The sequence below is a fragment of the Alexandromys fortis genome, unplaced genomic scaffold, assembly GCF_014885135.2.
Source record: "Alexandromys fortis isolate MF-2015 unplaced genomic scaffold, M_Fortis_MF-2015_v1.1 scaffold_27, whole genome shotgun sequence".
In the NCBI taxonomy this organism is placed as follows: Eukaryota; Metazoa; Chordata; class Mammalia; order Rodentia; family Cricetidae; genus Alexandromys; species Alexandromys fortis.
The window spans coordinates 363137-385753 of record NW_026067952.1 but is presented as its reverse complement, the minus strand read 5'-3'; the positions used below and the strand labels follow the sequence as shown (position 1 = coordinate 385753).

At 44.8% G+C, this 22617-nt stretch overlaps 1 protein-coding gene across 12 annotated transcripts; it reads left to right on the top strand.

The window, feature by feature from the left end:
• The first annotated feature begins 50 nt into the window (after window positions 1-50).
• Window positions 51-22043, top strand: Tpd52l2 (TPD52 like 2). Of its 12 annotated transcripts, XR_007593386.1 has the most exons (9): window positions 59-230; window positions 3092-3237; window positions 4671-4819; window positions 5613-5672; window positions 11153-11254; window positions 14421-14462; window positions 15516-15564; window positions 18791-19310; window positions 21646-22043. XR_007593386.1 is itself a non-coding variant. In XM_050151031.1 (8 exons), exons 1-8 carry the CDS (start codon window positions 212-214, stop codon window positions 18794-18796), a joined length of 573 nt encoding a protein of 190 aa, XP_050006988.1. In that variant the 5' UTR covers window positions 59-211; the 3' UTR covers window positions 18797-22043. The 12 variants fall into 12 exon arrangements, 8 of the variants coding, with proteins under 8 accessions (XP_050006991.1, XP_050006987.1, XP_050006988.1 ...); XM_050151031.1 differs by having other exon boundaries at window positions 18791-22043; XM_050151027.1 differs by lacking the exons at window positions 18791-19310; window positions 21646-22043 and adding an exon at window positions 17388-18784 and having other exon boundaries at window positions 60-230.
• The last annotated feature ends 574 nt before the right edge of the window (window positions 22044-22617 follow it).

Sequence of the window (22617 nt, the reverse complement as noted above, 5' to 3'; positions counted from 1 at the left end):
CCGCCACTTGAGCGAGGGACGGGAAGAAGGCGGGGTCCAAGCCCAAGCGGAAGTAAGGCGGCGCGGCGCTGATTACGTAATACTGCTGCGGCCCGACAGTTCCACGGGCTCGCGTGTACGCGGCTGCCAGGTTCCAGTACTCAGACCTTGGCTCCTGCAGGGCTTACGATCCTCGCTCCGACGCCAGCTACGGTCCAGCTGTCACCCGAATATGGACTCCGCCAGCCAAGGTACCAGCAGAAGGGCATGGGCTGCGTCGCATTCCGGCAGTCGCGGCTCGGCCCCTCGGTCCTTTCAGCCTCTGCGGGTCCAATTCATGGCCTCTCTTCGGCCGACAGGCCCTTGACCTCAAGGCTCCTGATGGTCGTGGTGTGGGTTCTGTCTTGCCACGGCGCCTGGGCGTCCCCTGGGATCGCCCTGAAGCGGCCTTCCTCGGCGCCCTGCCGGTTCCTAGAGTTTGCTAACTCCAGACATTCTCCCTGTGCCTCCCGCCGCTTACGGCCCTCTATCTTTCGCCGGGCCCCTGGGAATACCCCCTCTGGTGTTGGACTCTAGCCGAGGTGTTGTGGGCGGCTCTCTACAGGGAAAGGGGCGGTGCAACCATCCTTGTGTTTAGAGCAGCGTCCCTTGGGTGGTAACGCCACTGTTACTTAAGAGGTTGCCTCATGGGAGAAGGGTAGAGTGAGTCAGGGCACACCCAGAACAGATCTGTTGCCAAAATAGACACTGAGAAATGTGGCTCAGGCTCAGACTAAAATCTTAAGAAGATGGTATACAAGTGGGGGTGCTTACTCACGCTTACATTAGCTAAACTCAAAAAGCTTTTCTCCAGTTTAACCTGCACCGACACATTACCTAAGCATTAGAATGTTTTTGTTGTTGTTGTTGTTTTGTTCTTTGAGACAGTTTCTCTGTGTTCCTTTGGCTGTCCTGGAAGTCGCTCTGTAGACCATGCTGGCCTCAAACTCAGAGATCCACCTGCCTCTGCATTCCAAATTGCTGGGATTAGAGGCGAATCTCCTTTCCCCGACTCCCAGGCAGAATTTCTGGGTTCTTATACATGCTGGACACTCTGGATTTTTTTCCTACTTTGATGGGTGTATGCAAATTCATTGAGCTTTTGGGCATTCTCATGGAGTTTTCTTTCCAGGAGCCTCAGTTAGTCTAAATCTTTTCCAGCTTTGTCCTGATTTCTGCAGCTGCCCTTGTCTCAAGAGTTTTCTTTGCAACCTTTCTCCCCTGAGAATCTTCTTTGCAGCTAAGTTTCTTTTGTCTCTGAGGGACTTTCAGCTTTTATTGTTGATTCTGGCAGGGAGGGCCTTAGTAAATCTAGTTAGTTTCAAGGATTTCCTGAAGCTTTTGAGTTGTTTGCCTTCTTGCTGAAGTAGCTTTCCCTGCAGGATGGAGTCTTTGCATTTCAGAGGAAATAATTTACACAATGGTGGTAAAAACCTTTCCCTAGTTGGTGTGAGACCAAGGTTCTAGCCTGGCACCAGGATGAAAAGGAAAACAAAGAGATGAGGGGGGAGAGGAAGAGAGCACAAATTTGAAACCACTGGCATCCTCAACAGATAGTAAACACAACCATTTCCCAGCCAGGTTCACATGAAACTTGGTTCCTTTGTGTGCTGGCTAGTTTCCATGTCAACCTGACACAAGTTAAGAGTCATGTGAGAAGACATGTTTTTTGTTTGTTTTTTCCAGACAGGGTTTCTCTGTGTAGCCCTGACTGTCCTGGCTTTAGCTCTGTAACCAGGTTAGCCTCAAAATCTAAAATCAAAATATTTTACTTATTTTTATCTTAGGTTTGTATTTTGTCTGTGTATGTCTGTATACCTTATCAGAAGAGGACATTGGACCCTTGGGAACTGAAGTGACAGGTGGTTGTGAGCTACTGTGTGGGTGCTGGGAATTGAACTAAAGTCTTTGGAAGAGCAACAAGTGCTCTTAGCCACTGAGCAATCTCTCCTGTTCCATAAATAAATAAAATTTCATAAGCTACTTGCATGAAACAAAGTTAGTTACTTAAAAAAAAAAAAGAGTTGGGCCATGGTGGCCACTCCTTTAATCCCAGTATTAGGAAGACAGAGGCAGGTGGATCTTGAGGCCAGTCAGATCTACAGAGTGAGATCCCAGACAGACAGCCAGAGCTACTTTAGAAAAACTTTGTCTTGAAAAAACAAACAAACAAAATTTTTAAAAAAAGATGTTACCAGCTACTGCTGAGTAGAACATCTAGTTTTTTAATGTTTTCAATTTATATTTAGTAGATTTTAGAATTTGTGTAGTTGACACAAATTAAGGATGTTTTCCTTTCTATTCTGTGCTTTTGACCACGCTGGCCTTGAACCCACAGAGGTTTGCCTGCCTGCCCTCTGGGTGCTGGGATTATAGATGTGAGGCCACTATGCTCGATAAGAATGGCTTGCTTTATGTGGTCCCTTCCAAGATATTTGTGCAGATAGGAAGATGTGCTAATGTTAAGTAAAGATGGTGACTGTAAGAATTTGAAGAAGCTAGTATTAGAGGTGTGTGGAAGAATGTATTTTTTCCTATCTTTGTACGTATGGCAGTCTCCTGTTTGTGAGAGGATCAAGGATGGAATTAAAGGTGATTTTTGTTTTGCCAATTCCTTCCTGGGGCTGGATGACTAGCATGTATTCCCTGCATGTAACCTTTAGCCTTCCCTGAGTTGAATGGAAAGTAATAACGCTATATTTACTTTCTTTACTCAAAAAAAAAAAAAAAACCAAAATTCGAAGATTTATTAGATTGGACTGCTTTCTTTGAAGTAGGGTTTCCTGCTGTAGGAGGTAGTATTTCACAAGGGAAACGAGAACTATGGTTTGGCTGCCTTAGCTAGTGTTTCTTGTACTCCAGCAGTGCAGGTGGTATTGAGTTTGCATCTCAAGTGCTCAAGAAGTAGCTGTTCTGCATCCAATACCCAGATTATCTTAGGCTTTTAGAGGTATTTCTAGTTTCCATTGTTCTCCTGCCTTTTTTGGCCACCTATTTCCTTCTATTCTTGCATTTTTCTAGTAGAGTAACAACTTACTTGACACTTCTTGACTTCATTTTTTGTCTCTGACAGATATCAACCTGAATTCTCCTAACAAAGGTGTGCTGTCTGATTTCATGACTGATGTCCCTGTCGACCCAGGTGTGGTCCCCCGGACCCCAGCTGTAGAGGGCCTGACAGAGGTGGAGGAAGAAGAGCTCCGGGCTGAGCTTGCTAAGGTGCCTTGGTTTTATTTCCTGTTGTGGGGTAATCATAAGTCCTTTTGGGTTGTACTGAAAGTAGAACAATTTATCCTGTGACCTGTATTGCTGGGGTGTTACCTGTTCTCTGTCTGCTGGGTTATCTCTTTGTATGTGCCTAGTTCTAAAGTGTAGACTTGAATCACCTGTTAGAGGAGACAGGGCCTGATCTCATTTCACCACCTCTGTCTGTCTGGAAATACTAGGTGCTCCATGAAGACGATGTCTACACAATAATGTCTCCAAGTATACTGTTTGCAGATACTCACACTTGAAAGTCATTTCTAAGACCTCAGGAATCTGTATCCACTGGCTCTTTGTAGTTTTAGTTTGTTTGAGGTTGGTCTCAATTCATATTTCTAAGTGCTGGGATCACGGGCAAGTGGCAGCATATTTACTTTTGTTTCTTTTTCTTTTTTTTTTTTTCAAGACAGTTTTCTATTTAACAGCTCTGACTGTACTGTAACTCACTCTGTAGACCATGCTGGCCTCAAACTCACTCACAGAGTTCTGATAGCCTCTCCACCCGAGTACTGGGATTAAAGGTATGCGCCACCAACACCCAGCTCATTTTCCTTTTTATTATCCTTTTGATAAGGGGTCTCATCCCCAAGCAGGGTCAAGGATGATTTGTTTCCTGGGACTATAGGACTGCACCATCATGCTTGACTGAAAAATTCGTTTTCAGTGTAGCTGTTTATACTGGGACTAAAAATATTGGGAACACATTCTGTTGTGGGAAAGCTTCAAAGTTTTCTTTACAGAAGTTACTTTTCTTTTAAAAGTTCAGGTTCTTCTTATTAAGACTCTTTCTTGCTGGGCAGTGGTGGCACATGTGTATAATCCCCAGCACTTGAGAGGCAGAGACAGGTGGATCTCTACGTTGAGTTCTGAGGGCCAGGGCTACACAGAGAAACTCTATCTCCAAACGAGAGAGAGAGAGAGAGAGAGAGAGAGAGAGAGAGAGAGAGAGAGAGAGAGAGAGAGAGAGAGAGAGAGAGGAGAGAGAGAGAGGGAGAGAGAGAGAGAGAGGGAGAGCGCATTCTCTGATAGGGCTCGTTTGGTTGTCTTGAGACTTAGGGGAAATGGGAAGAGTGGTTGGCAGTCCTGGAGAACAACTGACTAGTAGTCCGGGTGCTGATGCCAGTTAAAGGCAGACGAGCTGCCGTTGGGGATGCTTTTTTTTTTTTTTTTTTTTAAAGACAAACTGTTTCTGTAAGTGAAAACTTCTAAGAAAGTCTCATTGTAACATGGGTAAGGATGTTTGATGGTTACTTCCTGTAGTAGTCATAGCCTCTTATGTCAACTACATTTTTTTTTTCTTGTGGTGCTGGGATTCTAATTCGGCCTCATATACACAAGGCAAGCACTCTACCAACTGAGCTATATCCCCAGCCCTGCTTCTTTTACAGGTGGAAGAAGAAATTGTCACTCTGCGCCAGGTCCTGGCAGCCAAAGAGAGGCACTGTGGAGAGCTGAAAAGGAGGCTGGGCCTTTCTCCTTTAGGGGAGCTGAAGCAGAACCTGTCTAGGAGCTGGCATGATGTGCAGGTCTCTACTGCGTAGGTACCACTCCCACTGTGGCACAGTGGGGATGTTCCTTTGGCTAAGGAAGTGCCTCTCTTTCTTGTGGATGGAGTGTATGAGTGCTGGGGAATGAGACGCTTTACAGCAATCAGTATTAAATGAGACTGCTGGGAATAGGTGACCAGAAGACTTGAGTTCTTAGGGACTGTGCCTGTGTTTACTCAGAGGGTGAAATCTGCATGTGTTTGAAAAAGAGCATGGAATTAGCTAGGTGTCCAAGTAGAAAAATCTTTCCCCTGGGTCCAAATTCGTCAGAGCACCAATGAAGTCCTTAGACGTGGGTACCAGTCTCACATGTCACTGAGCTATCAGAATCTGGTGAGAGTTTACCATGTTTATGTCCATGTTTCTCCTGTTACAGCATTGCTTTGTGGACGTCTCCAGAAGCTTTTTACTAAAGAAGCAAACATTTACACTTTGTAAATTTCACCTCTAGAAATCCTGTTTCTGTAGTAGGGTATTGAGGACTTTGGGTCCCTTCTCGTAGTGCCTGTCAGAGCAGGCAGGGGCCATGGGCTGTGCCCTTCCCAGGAGCCCTTTGCTCTTAAACGACCAGGTGCTCCAGTGTTGTGATTGGAAGAGGGCATGCTCATCTCTGTCTTATAGAGTCCTGGCTAGCCCTGGGCCTACACACAGGTGTGGTAGTGACTCTAGACTGTTTGGGTGGGCTGCACAGCAGGAGTCTTCTGTCTTCTTGGAATCTTAAATGCAGCCTGAAGCCTGGGTTGGAATCATTCCAGATATTCATCACAGACTTTCTGTTTCTAGCTATGTGAAAACGTCTGAGAAACTTGGAGAGTGGAATGAGAAAGTGACCCAGTCTGACCTGTGAGTGCCCACGCTGTCAGTGTCCTTCCTCGCTCTTCTCTTGGTCTTGCTGGGGCAGGGAAGCTGTGCACCCTTGGCACAAACTGTCTTTCAGTGCTTGCTGACTATTGTTCTCTTCCCAACTTAATAATTAAAGGATGTTTTAAACACCTGAAGGATAGAGTACAGTAGTTAGAGAAATCTACTCAGTCACCAGACCATGCTTAAAATTCTCTGCCTGCTTATATGAGGTTCCTGAAATGAGTGGGCACTGTCTCTGAATATTAAATATACCCTGACTTGTGGCAGTGACATGGTGATTGATGTCATCTGACCTGTTGGTGGTGGTAGATTTTTGTGCTTGTCTTCCTGTGTTCTACCCCAGAGTCACCTCCAGCTGTTGGTGTGTGAGAGACTCTTGGATGGGAGTAATGGCGTCACATGTTGGTGGGTTCATGAAGTTCTGTGGTCTGGAGGAGCTGCACTGTCAGCCTCATAAAATATCAGGAGAGCATAAGTTATTTGAGGAGGGCCTTTGTATGTCTGTCAAAGTTGAGTTTAGTGACGTCTGTTGTTTGGGGACCCTTCATCTAGGTAATGATGTCATCTACCTGTGTACTAGTCTGATAATATCTTTGCTGGATTGATGCATGATGTAATCAGACGTCAAGAGATTTGACTGCCAGAGAATAGTTTCCTTTTAGAAGGAAATGATGACATGGTTACTTTAACACTTAGGGGAGAAATCTTTCTGTGTTTGGCCTGAAGGAAATTCTGATGAGCTTATCTTAAAGGTGTCTGGGGACCTCCTTAGTTCCCTGTGTATGAAGAAGGGCCTTAAGGTCTGGTGTCATATGGGAAGCAATCAGGTATAGACAGCTCTGGTTTTCTTTGGTTCAACATTCAGTTGTTACCTTAGCTTTCCTATGGGTACTGACAATTATCTTTAGGACTGAACTGGACAGTTTGCTGGAATCATATATTCCCTAGGTTGAGACACTGTCATCTGTTTTGCTAGAGACCTAGACAGGCAGACAGGCTCATAATGCAGATTCAATGTGAAGGTAGTCTTGTGAGAAATGTATATTCATTGTGTTCGAAAAATTGCCTGACATAGAGTTGTCTGGTATGCCATTTCGAATAGTTTCTCAAAGAACTCACAACAAATACATGGGATTCTGATATCTCCCAGAGAAATCTATGGCTTTGTGTGGAAGTGTAGTTTATGAAACATCCATTCCAACTTCCTCTGGCAGAGGCTTTCTGGGGTTTTACCCCATCTTTTCGGGGGAGAGCTGTCAGCAGTGATTCTGCATTGAGAAGTCAGGGTAATGGGAATAGGACTAAAGATGCCACTTCTTATCCTCTGCTTGGTTAGTGCCTATCTTTTTTTTTAAACAGACTTGATTCAATTTTTATTTTTCTTGTATAAAAACCCTTATCTGGTGACCACAGCTGGAGCCTGGATCCTCTGAACAGAGACTCTGGTGTGGGTTTTCACAAGATGCTCAGCGAATTCCTGATAAGGAGACTTGGTGAACACAGTCTCTTTCCAGAGGTCGGGGTCATCAAAGGTGGCCTTGGCAAAGTTGCCCAGGGTGGCAGTGCAGCTCCTGGCTGATGTGTAGCAGTCATCAATACCGGCCATCAGCAGTAGCTTCTTGGGCACAGGAACAGAGACTGTGACAGTGCCTCTGGGAGCAGGGATGAGGTGCACAGAGCCACAGCAGCCTGTCACTTTGCATGGAACAGTGTGGGACTTGCCAATCTTGTTCCCCCAGTAGCCTCTCCACACAGGGACAATGGAAAGCTTGGTCAAGATGGCCCCTCGGATGGCACTGGCTACCTCCTTGGAACACTTAACACTGAGACCAACATGACCGTTGTAGTCCCCAGTAGCAACAAAAGCCTCGAACCTGGTCTGCTGGGCTGCCCTAGTCCGCTTCTGCCCTGGCATGATCTTCAGAACCTCTTCCTTTAGGGATGCTCCCAGAAAAAAAATCAATAATCTCTGATTCCTTAATGGGCAGGGAGAAGAGGTAGATCTCCTCTACGGACTTGATCTTCATGTCCTTAACCAGGCCGCCCAGCTTGGTAATGGGGATCCACTCCTTGTCTTCGGCTTTACCTCTACGAGCCCTGCGCCTCGGCCTCAGCCTCAACCACAACCACTGTTGAATCCTCCTAATCCTCCTCCCAGTCCTCCCATTGCACCGGCGTCATCCACCATTTGGTGTTTTCCAGAAGAAGAAGCTAGTGCCTACCTTGACCAGAATTTAGGAACTGGATTGCTGGCAGGATTGACTCTGCCTATCATTTTCACAGAGGAAGGTCATATATACAAGCTTCCTGACCTTCTTGACCCATGTGTTTGTATTTTCCTTTTAGCCAGTAGCATGCTGGAGGACTGGAACAACAGGGCTCATTAGGCATGAGTGTCTGCCCCTCTGTGTATAGCCATGGGAAAGTTGTACTGCACTTACACATAGTCATTTGTGTATAAGGAGCATCCATATTCTGAGGGCCATGAAACTTTATTGCTTTCTTTTTTTCAAGACAGGGTTTCTCTGTGGTTTTGGAGCCTGTCCTGGAACTAGCTCTTGTAGACCAGAGGCTGGTCTCAAACTCAGAGAGATCCACCTGCCTCTGCCTCCCGAGTGCTGGGATTAAAGGCGTGCGCTACCACTGCCAGGCTATTGCCTTCTTTTTATAGGTATAGTGTACCACTTCACTGTGTAGTTACTAGTTGGTTCATGCTTTACTTTGAGTTCTTTGGGCTACAGTTAGTGTCAATCAGGGTAAGTTGACAGAGAAGCCCCTGCTTCTAATTTTGCAGCCTAACAAAGTTGCCCAGGTGCGAATATTATGAGAATTAGTTGCTGTGGACAGGGAATGGTATCCTCTGGTAAGCCTAAGAAAATGAGGTTAGCCTCAAAAGGAAGACTCCGAAAGGGCAGGGAAAGTACATCCACAATTGCTGACAGACACATGCCTGGTCTAGGTTCTTCGTTGTCTTCTTCGTCTTCGTCTTCGTCTTTTTGTTTTGTTTTTTGAGACAGGGTTTCTCTGTGTAGCTCTGGTTGTCCTGGAACTTACTCTGTAGACCAACCAAACTGGCTTCAGGCTCACAGAAATCCACCTGCCTCTGCCTCTTTGAGTGCTGGGATTAAAGGTGTGTCCCTCCACCACCCAGCTTGTTCTGGGTTCTTTTTTTTTTTTTTTTTTTTTTTTTTAAGGCTTATTTATTGTGTATAGGGTGCTCTGCCTGCTGCATGTATGCCTGCATGCCACAAGAGGGCATCAGCTCTCATAGGTGGTTTTGAACTATCATATGGCTGCTAGGAATTGAACTCAGGACCTCTGGAAGGGCAGTTAACCTCTTAACCTCAGCCATCTCTCCAACCCTCTATGTTGTTCTAAGACAGTGGTTTCTAACCTTCCTAATGTTGGTGACCCCCAACCATAAAATTATTTTTGTTGCTACTTCATACCTGTAATTTTGCTACTGTTCTGAATCATAATGAAATTATCTGATACACAGAATATCTGGTACAAGACTCCTATGAAAAGGCCCTCCAAAAGTAGTCTTGACCCACAGGTTGAGAACCAGCGTTCTAAGAGGTCTAAGTCTCAAAGAAGCAGCACAGCACAGTCCTCTCTAGTTGTCTGTCTCTGCTTTCTAGCTATCACTTTCTGAGCTTAGCTTCCCCAATATACATGACATGTAATGATTCCCAGATTGCCAAGGAGTAGGTTTGCCTGGGTATATGAGGCTGGCACAGTTTGCCTGCAGTGATGGACCTGGGTGATGACCTTATGACATGCCTTCCTTCCTTCCCTCTCTTCCTTCCTCTTTTTTTTTATTTTTTATTTTTATTTATTCTTCCCAAGTGCTGGGATTAAAGGCGTGCGCCACCATCGCCCGGCTTTTGCCTCCTTTTTTGAAATAAGGTTTTGCCATGCAGTTTAGTCTGGCTTCAGACTTTTCATTGTTCTCCTTTAGCCTCCCAAGTGCCGGGATTATAGACTGTGCTATCATGACTGACTGACTGGAGTATGTTTGTGTTTCTCTCTCTCTTTCTCTCTGCCTTTACTTCAACTTCTGCCTTTTTTCTGCTGCCCCCCCTTCTAGGTAGTAGTTACTTTGAATTTATATTTCTGCAAATAAATGCTGCAGTCCTTAATCACCTTGAACTTGATGTTTTAAAGAAACACTTTGTTTTCAGTGAAGTGTACTTACAGAAATCTTGCTTCTCACTTCCCTGGCTTTGGTCGGAAAGTGCTATGTAACTTGGGTTTGTGTAGGCTCAGGAGGAGGCTGCAGGGCCTTTGTGGTTCATCAGACCTGTCTTTAACCTATGGATTGGCAGGTGCTCTTACCAGACTTCCTATAGGAGTTAGGGCCAAGAAGAGTTTGGAAAGCCAGTTACTGATACCCTGACTTCAAGCTTTGCCAGGTATGTTGGAGAGAACTTCTTTAGGTAGCCATGGTGATACTGAGCAGCCTCACGAGTCTTGATCTACTCCTGGCTCAGCTTCAAGTTCCCCAGCTCCATTCAATGAGGAGCTATGACCTAAAGGTTTTGAATGAGGCATTTGGTTATTTGGTTATGGTCTTTGTTTCTGAGACTGCTGTGTCTTTTATGTGGTAGCAGAGCCAACAGGGAAGCAATATTCTTTTTTGGGGAGGCGTTGAGACAGGGTTTCTCTGTAGCTTTGGAGCCTGTTCTGGAACTTGCTCTGCAGGGGAAGCAAGATTCTTATGATGAACTCCTTAGTATCTCTGACCATAATGACATTCATCCCATTGGGTTAAGGCTGTAGAGCTGTGTCTCAGTATGATGTGTGTATATGTGAATAAACAACATAGGGAGTGGGAGCAGATGGGACTGGTGGTCTTTGCTGCGGGCCACGGCTGCCCATGCACAGTAGAGGAACATGAGCAAGGGATGTTCACATTCTGGAAGGATATTGTGTAGAAAGTGCTGGAAATCAGAGGGCTCTTCAGTGTAATGAAGGCACTGCACAGGTGCTAACCCAAACTGGGGACGTCCTTCATGAATGCTCTTTAGCTTGTGCCTTCTTGTCTCAGAAGACTATTTATGTGGGAATTGGAAGGGGAAACTTTGAGCTTGAATTGGCTTGATCAGAAGCTGAGAACTTTGTTTGCTGCTGCAGTGTTGCCTGCCCGAAGTGCTGCCAGGCCCAGCATGTCTATGCTCTGTTTTCTCTGTAGCCGAAAGTTTTTGGCTCCCTGAGCAGTCAGGAGTACCATAAGAAAACAAGAGAATGGCAAAGTCTCAGGTCAGGTTTAGATGAACTGGAAGTTGAGGAACTGGAGTAGATCATCACTGTAGAGGCCCAGGGAGCATGCCCCCACCACCCAGTGAGTGTTTACCCTGGTTTTCCCATGGGTGTTCTCTACACACTTGGTTTCTTTGGCGATGAACTATTGCTGCCCTTGCTTTGTAGTTAATCTAAGTGGTGTGTCTTTTTCCCAGCTACAAGAAGACTCAAGAAACCCTTTCACAGGCAGGACAGAAGACATCTGCTGCCTTGTCTACCATGGGCTCTGCCATCAGTAGGAAGCTTGGAGACATGAGGTAAGCAGTTTCAAGTGGAAACCTGTTTCAAGTCAAGGGTTCAGACACATAACATAGGGACCCCCATGATAACCTACCAATCTACCTATAGACTTTTGTTTGTGGGAATTCCTCTGACTTCTGTTGTTTGTCTTTGGCCGTTTATTTATTCCTTGGGGAAAGAAAGGTCACTAGTCTCTTTTTCTCTGCTGCAGCTCTTTTGCAAAGCAGTGATGTGGCCTTGGAGTCATGATGGAATGGGGTGTCTGTTAGGGCAGGTGACATGTTGTCCTTAGGATCAGCTTGGGACTTCTTGAATGATGAGGTGCTATGTCTAGTGGTGGGTAGTTGCTGGTTATACCACTGGTATCCTGGCCAACTCCCAGGAACTACCATCCTGTTCTTCCTGAAAAATAGGTTGCTTGCTCGTTTAAGGGGTTCCCACTCTGTGTGTGTGTGTGTTAGCATTTTTGTTGTTCTTTTGAGATAGTTCCTCACTCTGCAATCCAAGCTGGTCTTGAACTCATGGTAATTCTACTCCATCAGCTTTCCAAATGTGGGGATTATAGGTATGAGGTACTCTGAGCTTTTACTCCTTTTTTAGTATGTTCAGAGCATTCTTGGTAGATACCTGATAGGGTGTTAGTGTTGATGGAAGTGGCTCTTGAGCCATCTTTTTTTCTTTCTTTGAGATAGAATCTCACAGTGTTTACTTATCTGGCCTTGAACTCACTCTTGTGGATCAGACTGGTCTCAAACCCACAGAGATCCACCTGCCTCTATCTCCTAAGTATTGTACTGAAGTATTGGATACCGTGTCTAACCTGTTTAGCCATCTTTTTGGTTTTTTGAGACAGGGTTTCTCTGTGGTTTTAGAGCCTGTCCTGGAACTAGCTCTGTAGACCAGGCTGGTCTTGAACTCATAGAGATCCACCTGCCTCTGCCTCCCGAGTGCTGGGATTAAAGGCGTGCGCCACCATCGCCCGGCTTCTTTCTGGTTTTTTTTTTTTTTTTGTTTTTTTGTTTTTTGGAGACAGGGTTTCTCTTTGTAGCCCTGGCTGTCCTGGAACTTGCTTTGTAGACCAGGCTGGTCTTAAAAGTTATGAAGAGCCACCTGCTTCTGCCTCTGAATTGCTGGAATTAATAGCTATGTTTAGCTATCTTGATTGAGCTCTTTTTTTATATGGCCTGCCTTTCTTTGGGAGCATAAGACATGATCCTGTGTTATTTCTTCTCCTTGTTGGAAAAGAAATAAAGTTCCTATTTTCTTTTCAGAGAACTGGGATCTGCTATTGACCCCGTGGTATGTAGCCTTAGGACTATGGCAGGCAGTTAGCAGTGCTCCTGTGGCAATGCTGGCATAGCATTGTCTGGTCTCACTGTTCTGGCTTGTGTGGACCAACCACAGTGATCAGGAGGGTTTTCAGAACAAGGTCAGTGAAACTGGTTCTCTCCAGTTGGGTGGTGGTGGTGTTTTCACAGTGCCCAAAGGGCTTCCTGTTTACTGTGTCTTCCCCTGTGGAAGAGAGCATATTTGTTGGTGTTCATATTAGTGTTATGAACTCTGATCTCTCTGGTCCATAGCAGAGTTCCATCATCTCACAAATAATCACAGTGGTTTCTGAGGTCCAGGTTTATCATGCTAATAGTTTCTTGAGAATGCCCATTGGTCTCTCTAGGAAACTAATATCATGAGTTTAGGAAGGGCAGATGGATGTCTCTGTCCATGGTGGACCAGTCCTAGAGCCATTGAAGCTCCAGGCACCTCTGATATACTCTCCACTGGAGATGGGAAACTGGAAGTAGGGAGTAGGCTTGATGACCCTACCTAAACCTACAGAGTGATGAGTGCATTCTTCAGTGGCTCCTTCTGTGTTGGGAGTAGCCTCTGCTCAAGACCACTCATAGAATCCAGCAGTGTAGAGGGGGAGGAGTCGCCAGCTATGTTCTTACCTGGTAAGCAGCGGCCCTTGGACTTGCATGTTCTAGGTTGGCCTTTGTGATGCAGCTTAGAACCTTAGTGCTTAGCCTCTAGTATGTTCTAGGTCATCTTATGGTGCTTGGGTTCCTGTTTAGCTTTCAGAGAATGCAAGGTGCTCCGTGGACATGAAGTGTTGACCCAGCCTGGCTGGCTCACTGTGTCATATCTCAAGTCTTTACTTACTGGGCTACTTATGTCTCAGGTATTTTCTTTAGACCTCTCTTTGCTCTCTGTCCTTTAACCTGTAATTGTTTGTATTATTATACATGTAACAGTGCTCAGAAATACAGTGCCATGAACCACATGGTTGCCAGATTTCTTATTCGCTTTTGTGAGTCAAGATGGAGCTATGTATTCTGCTGTTCCTATCAGTTTAAGCACTAAAGAGGCATCCACAGAGTGTCTTCTCACATGCTAACCCTACTTAACCTTACAGATTTTGAACAGAGGGACATAGGGCTTCTGTTGGGGGTCTTGTATGGTATTGGCCTCCCTTGCTTAATAATGCTGTCTTTCTTCTTTTCTCCTGCTGCTATCTTTCAGGGCTCATTCGTTTTCACACTCCTTTAGGTAAGGTGACCTTGGACATGACCTATGGACACACCTGTATTAGGGCAAGGTGGACTCCAGTAGGCCTACGGGAGGCTTTGCTGGGTGAAAGTAGGAAAGCCAGTACAGTGGAGGCCCCCTTTGCTTCAGGATGGTACCAGTAGGCAGCTACTTGCTCACAAGGCATGGTCTATATGACTATCCCCTATGAGCACCTCATCTGGACCTTACTGGACTGCATATTTCTGGGTCAATAAAAGTGACTGACCTAACGTTAGTGGTAAATGTCCATACCTAAGTTTATGCCTGAGAATAAGCATTTGCACATAGGAGAACCTGTGTTCTCAATCCTGTTACATGCAGGCTGGACTTGAATTCAGAGATTTGCCTGCCTCTGCCTTCCTAGCGGTAGGACTAGAGGTATACCCTGCCAGTTTCAATTTTCTTGTTTTAATACTCTTCCTGATCAGTGCCACACTGCTCAGCAAAGGCAGCATTAGAAACCCTTGGAGCTGGAAGAGAGGGTCAGTAGCTCACTCTGGTGCTGGGAGAGTCTTGCCTCTTCTTATATATGATCTAAGCTGGCAAGTGTGGGCTGGTCTGGCACCACAGGCTAATTCTTGCTTCCTTCTCTGCTTTCACCATGATTCCAAGCAGCAGCTACTCCATCCGCCACTCGATAAGTATGCCGACCATGAGGTAATGTATTCCTGCTTTCATTTCTCCAGAAATGTCTCTGGGTGGGGGTGGGCAGCAATACCAGTCATACCTTGCACTTCTATGCCCCCCCAATCCATGTGTCTTCATTTTCCTGGCAGCTTTCTCTCAGCTAAAGACTGTCTGTTGGCTGGCAAGGAAGAGCTCATGGGAAGGAAACTTCTTTTGAGGCCTCCAGAGGAGAACCATTTTGTGAACCTTTGATCCAGACTTAGCTTTGCAGGCTCTAGCTCTGGGTGCCTGTGTTTTCAGTAAGGAGGGTTAGCGAGGTTGGCACATGGATCTCTGGAGATCTCATTCTCAGCCCAGCAGGACCATCTCTAGTATAGTCTGTTGCTTCCCACCTGTTTGACCAAGCATAGTGCCTCAGCAAAGTCCATCCTTGTTAGAAAAACTGTTGTGTCTTAGTGTGTGAAGACCTTTCTCCTCTGACTTCCAACCCTCTATTATTCCAAAACTGTGATTTTCCTTTTATGTGGTATGTCTGAAGATATACTTGAAGGACTCCAAGACTTCTCATCCCAATACAAAAAAGAAAAGGAAGAAAAAAAAACCACAGATGATAATATGACCAAGAGGTGGTTTTCTTAGGTTGATGCTTACTTGTACTCTGGGTGTGTTGATTCCAGTGATTTCCTAAAATGTGGGAACTGACTGCATGGTTTATGATAATGGGGACCACATTCTCACTTTCCTAGAAGGAGGACACCCAAGAATGTCTTTTATTTTTTCAGTGCTTGAGGACCCCACTGAACTGCATCTGAGCTTAATCAAGGCTGTCTGCTCAGATTAGAGCAGGGATCCTGCACACTGTAGTCAAGAGTTTACAGTACTCTTAAATGACATCTGGACCCAACCGTAAAATACTCAGAATTACCCTGTGTAGAGTCTGCAGGGCGACTGCTCCTTTCTGTTGTGTCCCATTTTCATGGGGAGAGTTTAGGTGGGCATAGTCCTAGCCCTAGGTCCTTCAACTTGAGGAGGGTGAGGTAACAAAACACCTTTTCACACCATTATCTCCCTATCTCTTTAAAGGAACTCTGCAACCTTCAAGTCTTTTGAAGACCGAGTAGGGACCATAAAGGTAACTATTCCTGGGCTGTTTTCTTGAAGCATGGGTGTGATCTACTGAATCAACTTCTTTATTACTGAGGACTGTTATTACAGGAACTCATGTAGAGGTCTTTTGTACCTTTCATGTTGTTCCTGCAGCAATAAGATCCTACAGAACTTGGGTAAAGTCTCTGGATACAAAACAGTGTGTTTTTGTTTGTTTCTGATTTTTTAATTTTGAGACAGGGTCATTCAGTCCTGGCTGGCCTGAAATTCACTATGTAGACTAGGCTGGTCTTGAACTCAGTTCACCTGCCTCTGCCTCCTGAGTTCTAGGATTATAATTATAGCCATCAAACCCAGCTAAAACTTATTCATCAGTGCCTCTGTGGTCATGCCCATCTTTTTCTTTGCCTTGCCATCCCCTAATCTGTTCTTCATCTCTGTAATTTTATCCTTTCAAGAATGTCTCTTAGGTTGTAGAGATGACTCCTCAGTGGGTAAAACACTTGCAGCACAAGAGTGATAACTCAGATTCAGTTCTCTCGTAAAACGTATTTGGGGAGGGTGTGTATATATGCCTTGGCACACACGTGGAGGTCAGAAGGAAACCTGTCTCTCCTTTTACTCAGGTGGTCAGGCTCAGTGGCAAGAAACTTTACCTGCTGAGGCCATTCTTGATGGCCCAAGAACTGGAAACCTAGATCCCTAACATAAAAATTCAGATAGGTGTGGTAACCCACCTATAATCCTACAAAATTCTGGAGTTAGCGCCAGGGTGTTGATGGGGGAGAGTCTTCTGTTTTGTGTTAATTTCATTGGTTAAATAAAGAGACTGTCCTGGCCCTTTAATAGGACAGAAAATTAGGTAGGCGGAGAAAACACAACAGAATGCTGGGAGAAAAAAGCTGAGTCAGTGAGTCGCCATGATTCTCCCACCAGACACAGATGCAGGTTAAGATCTTCCCTGGTAAGCAACCTCGTGGGCTACACAGATTATTAGAAATGGGTTAGATCAATATGTAAGAGCTAGCCAATAAGAGGCTGGAACTAATGGGCCAGGCAGTGTTTAAAAGAATACAGTTTCCGTGTAATTATTTCGGGTATAAAGCTAGCCGGGTGGCAGGACACAGCCCTGCTGCTCCTAATACAACAGGGTGTCTTCAGAACAAGCTACCTAGCTAGATTAGCTAAGTCACTCAACTCATCAACTCAGGGTTCATTGAGATAATCTGCTTTAGTAAATAATGTGAAGAAAAATATCTAATGTCAACCTTTTGTGTCCACATGTACTCATATATACTATGCACACAAAAGCAGAATGTTTAATCCCAGCAGCTGGGAGGCAGGAGCAGGCAAATCTCTGTGAATTCTAGGCCAGACTGGTCTACATAGAAAATTCCAGGACGTATATTGATATAAAATATACCCTGTCTCAAAAACAATTGTGTTTTGCTTATAAGTGTGTATATGTACTTTGTACATGCCTGGTCTTGTGGAGGTCAGAAAAAGGCAGTTGTGGGCCACTATGTGGGTATTGGGAACTGAACCTGAATCCTTTCCAAGGGTAACAAATACTTTTGATCAATCAGTCATCTCTCCAGCTCCTTCCCCCAGATACATTTTTCTTAGTAATCAATCTAGTGGAACCACACGGTATGAATGTTTTTCTAAACAACACAATGTATAATTCTTAGGAAACCCATACAGACTGTTGTATTTCATTGACTCATTTCTTTTCATTGCTGACTAGTGTTCATGTTGCATAAACCTGTGTAGAGAGTTGAACATGGTCCCTGGACCTATTCTGTTTTCTGTTGTGTCTTAGGTTTACTTTCTCTGTTTTTTCTATAGTCTAAGGTTGTGGGTAGCAGAGAGAATGGCAGCGATAACCTCCCTTCCTCACCTGGAAGTGGTGACCAGCCATTACCGGATCATGCCCCTTTCTAAGCTCGTCCTAGCTTATCATCCACAGAATACAGAAGCACACCCTCATCATCACAGCTGCAACTCTGCATGACAGAGCAACCGGCCAGGGCCAGTGAAGAGCTGGTTTTGAAGACAGTCATACCCATCTACGTGCAGATGTGGCTGCTGCCTTGGCATGAATTAGAGAACAGTCTTGTGCATAAATATTTTACACTGAAGTTCATAGATGAAGCAGATCACTGCGCTGTCCTTTCCAGGGCCACAGGAAGTGGACAGGGGCCCACGTTCTTTTTGGCGGTCTCACCAGGATGCTGAGGGAAGAGTTGTCAGGGGTATTGCCTGCCCTCCTCCCCATAGCTCAGAAGATCATACTGCATCATTTGAGAAATGAGAGGGTTCTCTTATTTTCTGAGGCCCCAGAAAGGAAACATAAGCAACCGCTTCATTCTTAGAGAACAACCTGGCTGTGACAGAAGCAGATCCACTATTTTTTAAATGTGATGGACTTTTCAAAAATTAAATAGAAAAAAGTGAGGCAAAACAACTTTAGCCTCATTATTGAATATTTCTTTGCATTCAAGCCTTACATTGCCTTATGCTTTATTTGTTTATAGTCTTTTATATCCCTATAAATGAGGAGTCTTTAATGGGTTATGGGTACTATGTAGAGTTTTATCTCTGTCCCATCTCATACTCTGCCAGTACCAGTTAGTGCATTTTATTTCTCTAACACTTTCTCCTGGTATGCAAAACTTGGTTCTTTTGAAGAATGGTATTTCTCAGTAGCTTTCCAGTCTGGCCCACAAGGCTCTTGTGCTGTGGGTCAGGAGGGCAGAGAGAAGGAAAAAAGCCTCAGTCTCTGGCATTTTAATGACATGTACCCTGCATAGTGTTGCTCTGCTGACAGTGAGCAGGGCTCTGGTCTGTAGTACCTGCCTGCCTGCCCATGACACAAAGAATAAATGAGAGGCAGAACCCACCCTGCAGGTCACCTAGGGGATGTGGTTTTCATTCAGCCAGAAAACTCTGCTGTTGTCATCTTTTCTCAGGAGCTACAAAGATTTCTTTCTAGGTTTCCTTCTCCTGCCTCCAATTGCCACATTCTACATCCTCTCAATGCCAGGGCCCTAGCTGTTGGGAGGCATGGTCTGGAGGGAGGGGCAGCACTGTGCCTTAGTGGCTCTTAGCAGGGCAAAGACTTTGTCGTGTGCATATCTCTGCACTCCTTGGTTTCTTCGGATACCCTTAGAATACTATACCATTCAAAACAAGTAAAGGTGAGGAATTGGGGAGTTGAAGAAGAGACATCGTGATGTCTTCTCTTCCAGGGTTAAAACAGTTGTGTGAAGAGGTGGGCGACAGGAGTGCAAGTCAATGATGTATCTTCCTACAAGAATAACAGGAAACTTGTCAATAAAGCATTCCTTTGGAGGAAAATCCACATCCATTAGTTTGGTGTATCTTTTAGGATAATGACAAAAGAGTTGGGGAGTAAATGCACACGATTTCTTGCTTTGATTGGGGGCAAGCAGGAGACACTCATGTACAATTTCCAAGTCTTTGGTGTGCATGCATATAAAGGGAGTGAATTGTGTAGAAGCTGCATCTCTGAATGAGACCAGGGATGCATGCCAGGCATGCAGTTAAGGGGCTTGCAGTTCTTCATCAAGATTGGCTCCACTGAAGGGGCCTTTTTGTTCCTGTGATTATCTAGTGTTTTGCTGGCTTTTGCTGTGAGTCTTGTCATACCCAGGAGCTCACCTGGCAGAAGTGGGCATTGGGAAGACCAGCATTCTTAAGCCCTACTAAGAGAAGACTGTCACTCCATGGCACAACCACTCTTAAGAGGTATGATCCTGTTTCTGCAGGTGCGGGGTCATGTGAAATGATGAGTGATTGAAGACTCCTAAGTGCTTAGTGAACAGGGTAAATTGGAATTGTTGGCCTGATCAGGAGGGCTGAGTGGTATCGGCAGTGAGTGGCTCTCACACTGGGCAAATTCAGACAGCAGGGCAGCAACTGGATCTGAACTAGAAATTCGGTATTTGCCCTGGGTTATATTGGAAGACAATTCAGTGCACTCCAATCATGAAGCAGATACCTTAAATTAATCAGTGGATAAGAGACTGCTTGCCAGGCAGGCTTTGTGGGTACATGATTGTGTTCATGGACCCAGTTCTCAAGAGTTGCACTTCTTGAGGAAGATGTGTTCCTGCGAGTAACTTTGGCTCTAATAAAATGAGGTGTGATGAAGGTCTTTTGAGAGTATGGTGTCCTGGAATGAGTGGGATGGGTAGAACCAGGGCACATTTGAGGGGCTCGTACTAGCAGAGAACAGCCATATTTGAAGACTCAGCTTGAGCCCCAAGGCTCATTTACCTCATATATATATTTACTGTCCATCTGCTTTCCTGCTTCCTCCTGTCTGCCCCCCCCCAACTGACTGGCTGGCTCCCCTTTTCTCTCTGCCTACCTGTCCTTCTTCTGCCTAGTTATGGCCATTCTGCTTTTTATTAGACCAATCATGTGCCTTACGCCGGCAAGTTGAAACAGCAATACATCTTTACATAGTTAAATAAATACTCTTTCACAACAGATGTCTGTGAGCTTAAGGCCAGTCTGGTCTATGAAAAGTTCCAAAATAGCCAGGGCCACACAGAGAAACCCTGTCTTCAAAAACAAACAAACAAACAGACAAAAAAGAATAAAAACATTCATTTAATTGTGAAGTTGTAATTTTCTTAAACATCATGCTTTTGCAGTTGACTGAAGAGCTGTCACAAGCAGTTATGTGTGTGTGTTTTGTAGCCATTTTTTTCCTATAAGTATTTTATATATGCTTTTTCTTTTTCTTTTGGTTTTCAAGACAAGGTTTCACTGTGTAGCCCTGGCACTTATTATGTAGACCAGGCTAACTTCAAACTCAGAGATCCGCCTGCCTCTGAGTGCTGGGATTAAAGGTACGTGGCACCACCACCCAGCTATTTTGTATGCACTTTAATGGCTATATTCCATTTGAATGTGCTTACTTGTACAGTTGGGTTGCAATTTTCCATTTTCACTATTACAATAATTTTTTTCTTTTCCATTTTTGTTTTTCGAGGCTGTTTCTCTGTGTTGCTCTGGCTGTCCTGGAACCCACTTTGTAGACCAGGTTGGCCTTCAACTCACAGAGATCTGCCTGCTGCTGTCTCCTAATTAAAGGTATGGGATTTTTTCCATTTTCACTATTAGTTATGACACTGTTACAAACATCTTAGCACATAAAACTTTTGTATTTGGAGATATTAGGAGAAAATCCTAGCTCTGGAGGGACTCATGTAAGTATCCCAACGTGGACGGCTTTATAGCTTCAGTCTTCAGTCGGTTCCAGGTCCATTTTGCTATTTCTTCCAATTATGGAATCTTTTTTAAAAAATTTATTTTATGTATATTGGTGCTTTGCCTGCATGCATGTCTATGTGAGGATGTCAGATCCACTGGAACTGGAGTTACAGATAGCTGTAAACCACCATGTGGGTGCTGGGAATTGAACCCAGGTCCTTTGGAAGAGTGGCCAGGGCCCTTAACCTCTAAGCCATCCCTCCAGCCCCCAACTGTGGCATCTTTTCACTCATGTTCTCCCTCTCAAGTGGTCTCATTACATAGCTTCTACCTCAAAATTCAAGAGCCTTCTCTGTCTGCTGGGATGGCAGGCTTGTGCTAGTACACCTGGCTTTCCTTCCCTTGTGTCAGATAGATAAATGGTCTCTCTGCTTATTGATTTTCGTGAGCGTTTTTTTGTTACTTGCTTGATGTTGCACAACTTACTGAGTTTCTTGAGCTGTCTGCTCCTGACAGTCTGAGACTGGAAAATGTGCCAATTCGAGTTCAGCCGGAGTGAAGAAAGGTAGAAGATAAAGGGAGAAGTAAGTGCATTATGGGTGCCTTGAGTGACATTTGTTTTGATTTTGAAAGCTGACTTATGGTCACGTTAGTGGTACCTTGTTCATAACTGAGAACTCTAATTGTACTTAAGGTCTGCTCAGCAAGAGGGAAATCATGCCTGATACTGGAAACCTAGCCAACTCCCGGGATCACTTTACTAAAACAGCATAATCCCTAATCATTTCCTAAATATGTATCGTTATACCCACAGATATTTGTAGTTTTCACCCTTCATCAAAAAAACCTCTTTCCACAGGTGGAGATCATTACAGAAAACTGCGACTAATCAAAATGCAGTCCAGTCCCGACTGATAAATCTACAACACAACTCCTGCACTTAAGGCTTAGGGGTCGTTGTGGAAGAGGGGAAGGAGAGATTGTAAGAACTAGGGGAACAGAAAGTTTGCCGTAAGATTGTGTCTCCTAGAAATGTCAGAGAAGCTACATCCATGAAGTCTAACCAACATGGCTGCCTAACTGGCTTGAACAAGGACAACAGGAATTCTCAGAGCTGGAGAAAGTCTTCCTGAGGAAAGAGCATAGCACTTGGTTATCCCATACCGAATAGCCTTGAAAACATACTATTAACAGGTTGTATTCATATATCTAGGAATTATGTATGTAACAACAAGAGGCCATGAATTTGAAAGAGAGGGGGAGGGGAAGAAGGGAGGGGAGGGTGTGTGGAAACATGAGAGGGTTGGGAAGGGGGAATTGATGTAATTATCTAAAAAAAAATTATAATTAAAATGGTAGGTAAGAATGAAAGTGAAAGATAGTAGGTTTTTTGGGATAAGGGTTCTCTGTGTAACGGCCCTGTCTTGGAACTCGCTTTATAGACCAGGCTGGCCTCAAACTCTGAGATGCGACTGCCTCTACTTCCCGTGTGCTGGAACTAAAGGAGTACCCCACTATGTCCAGCTAAACAATAGGAGTATTACAGGGGGTAATTGGCAGGAGTGACTAGGTTTCTCCGTAGTAAATCAACAGGTTGAACAAGGATTGTACGGGAGAGCAGGAAGGAAAGTCCTTATCCTGTCCAGCACATGACTGCAGGTGATTTCCTAGAGGATGGTTAAGTAATGGCGGTTGGTTTTTCAGTGACTGGGGAGACAAGCAGAAGCGTTCTTTCTGGGTGGTCTCCAGAGATGAACAAATCGTTAGTCCCTTAGCAGTGGCTAGGGATGAAGATGGTCTCCCTCACCCCACCATCTCCGCCTCTAAATTT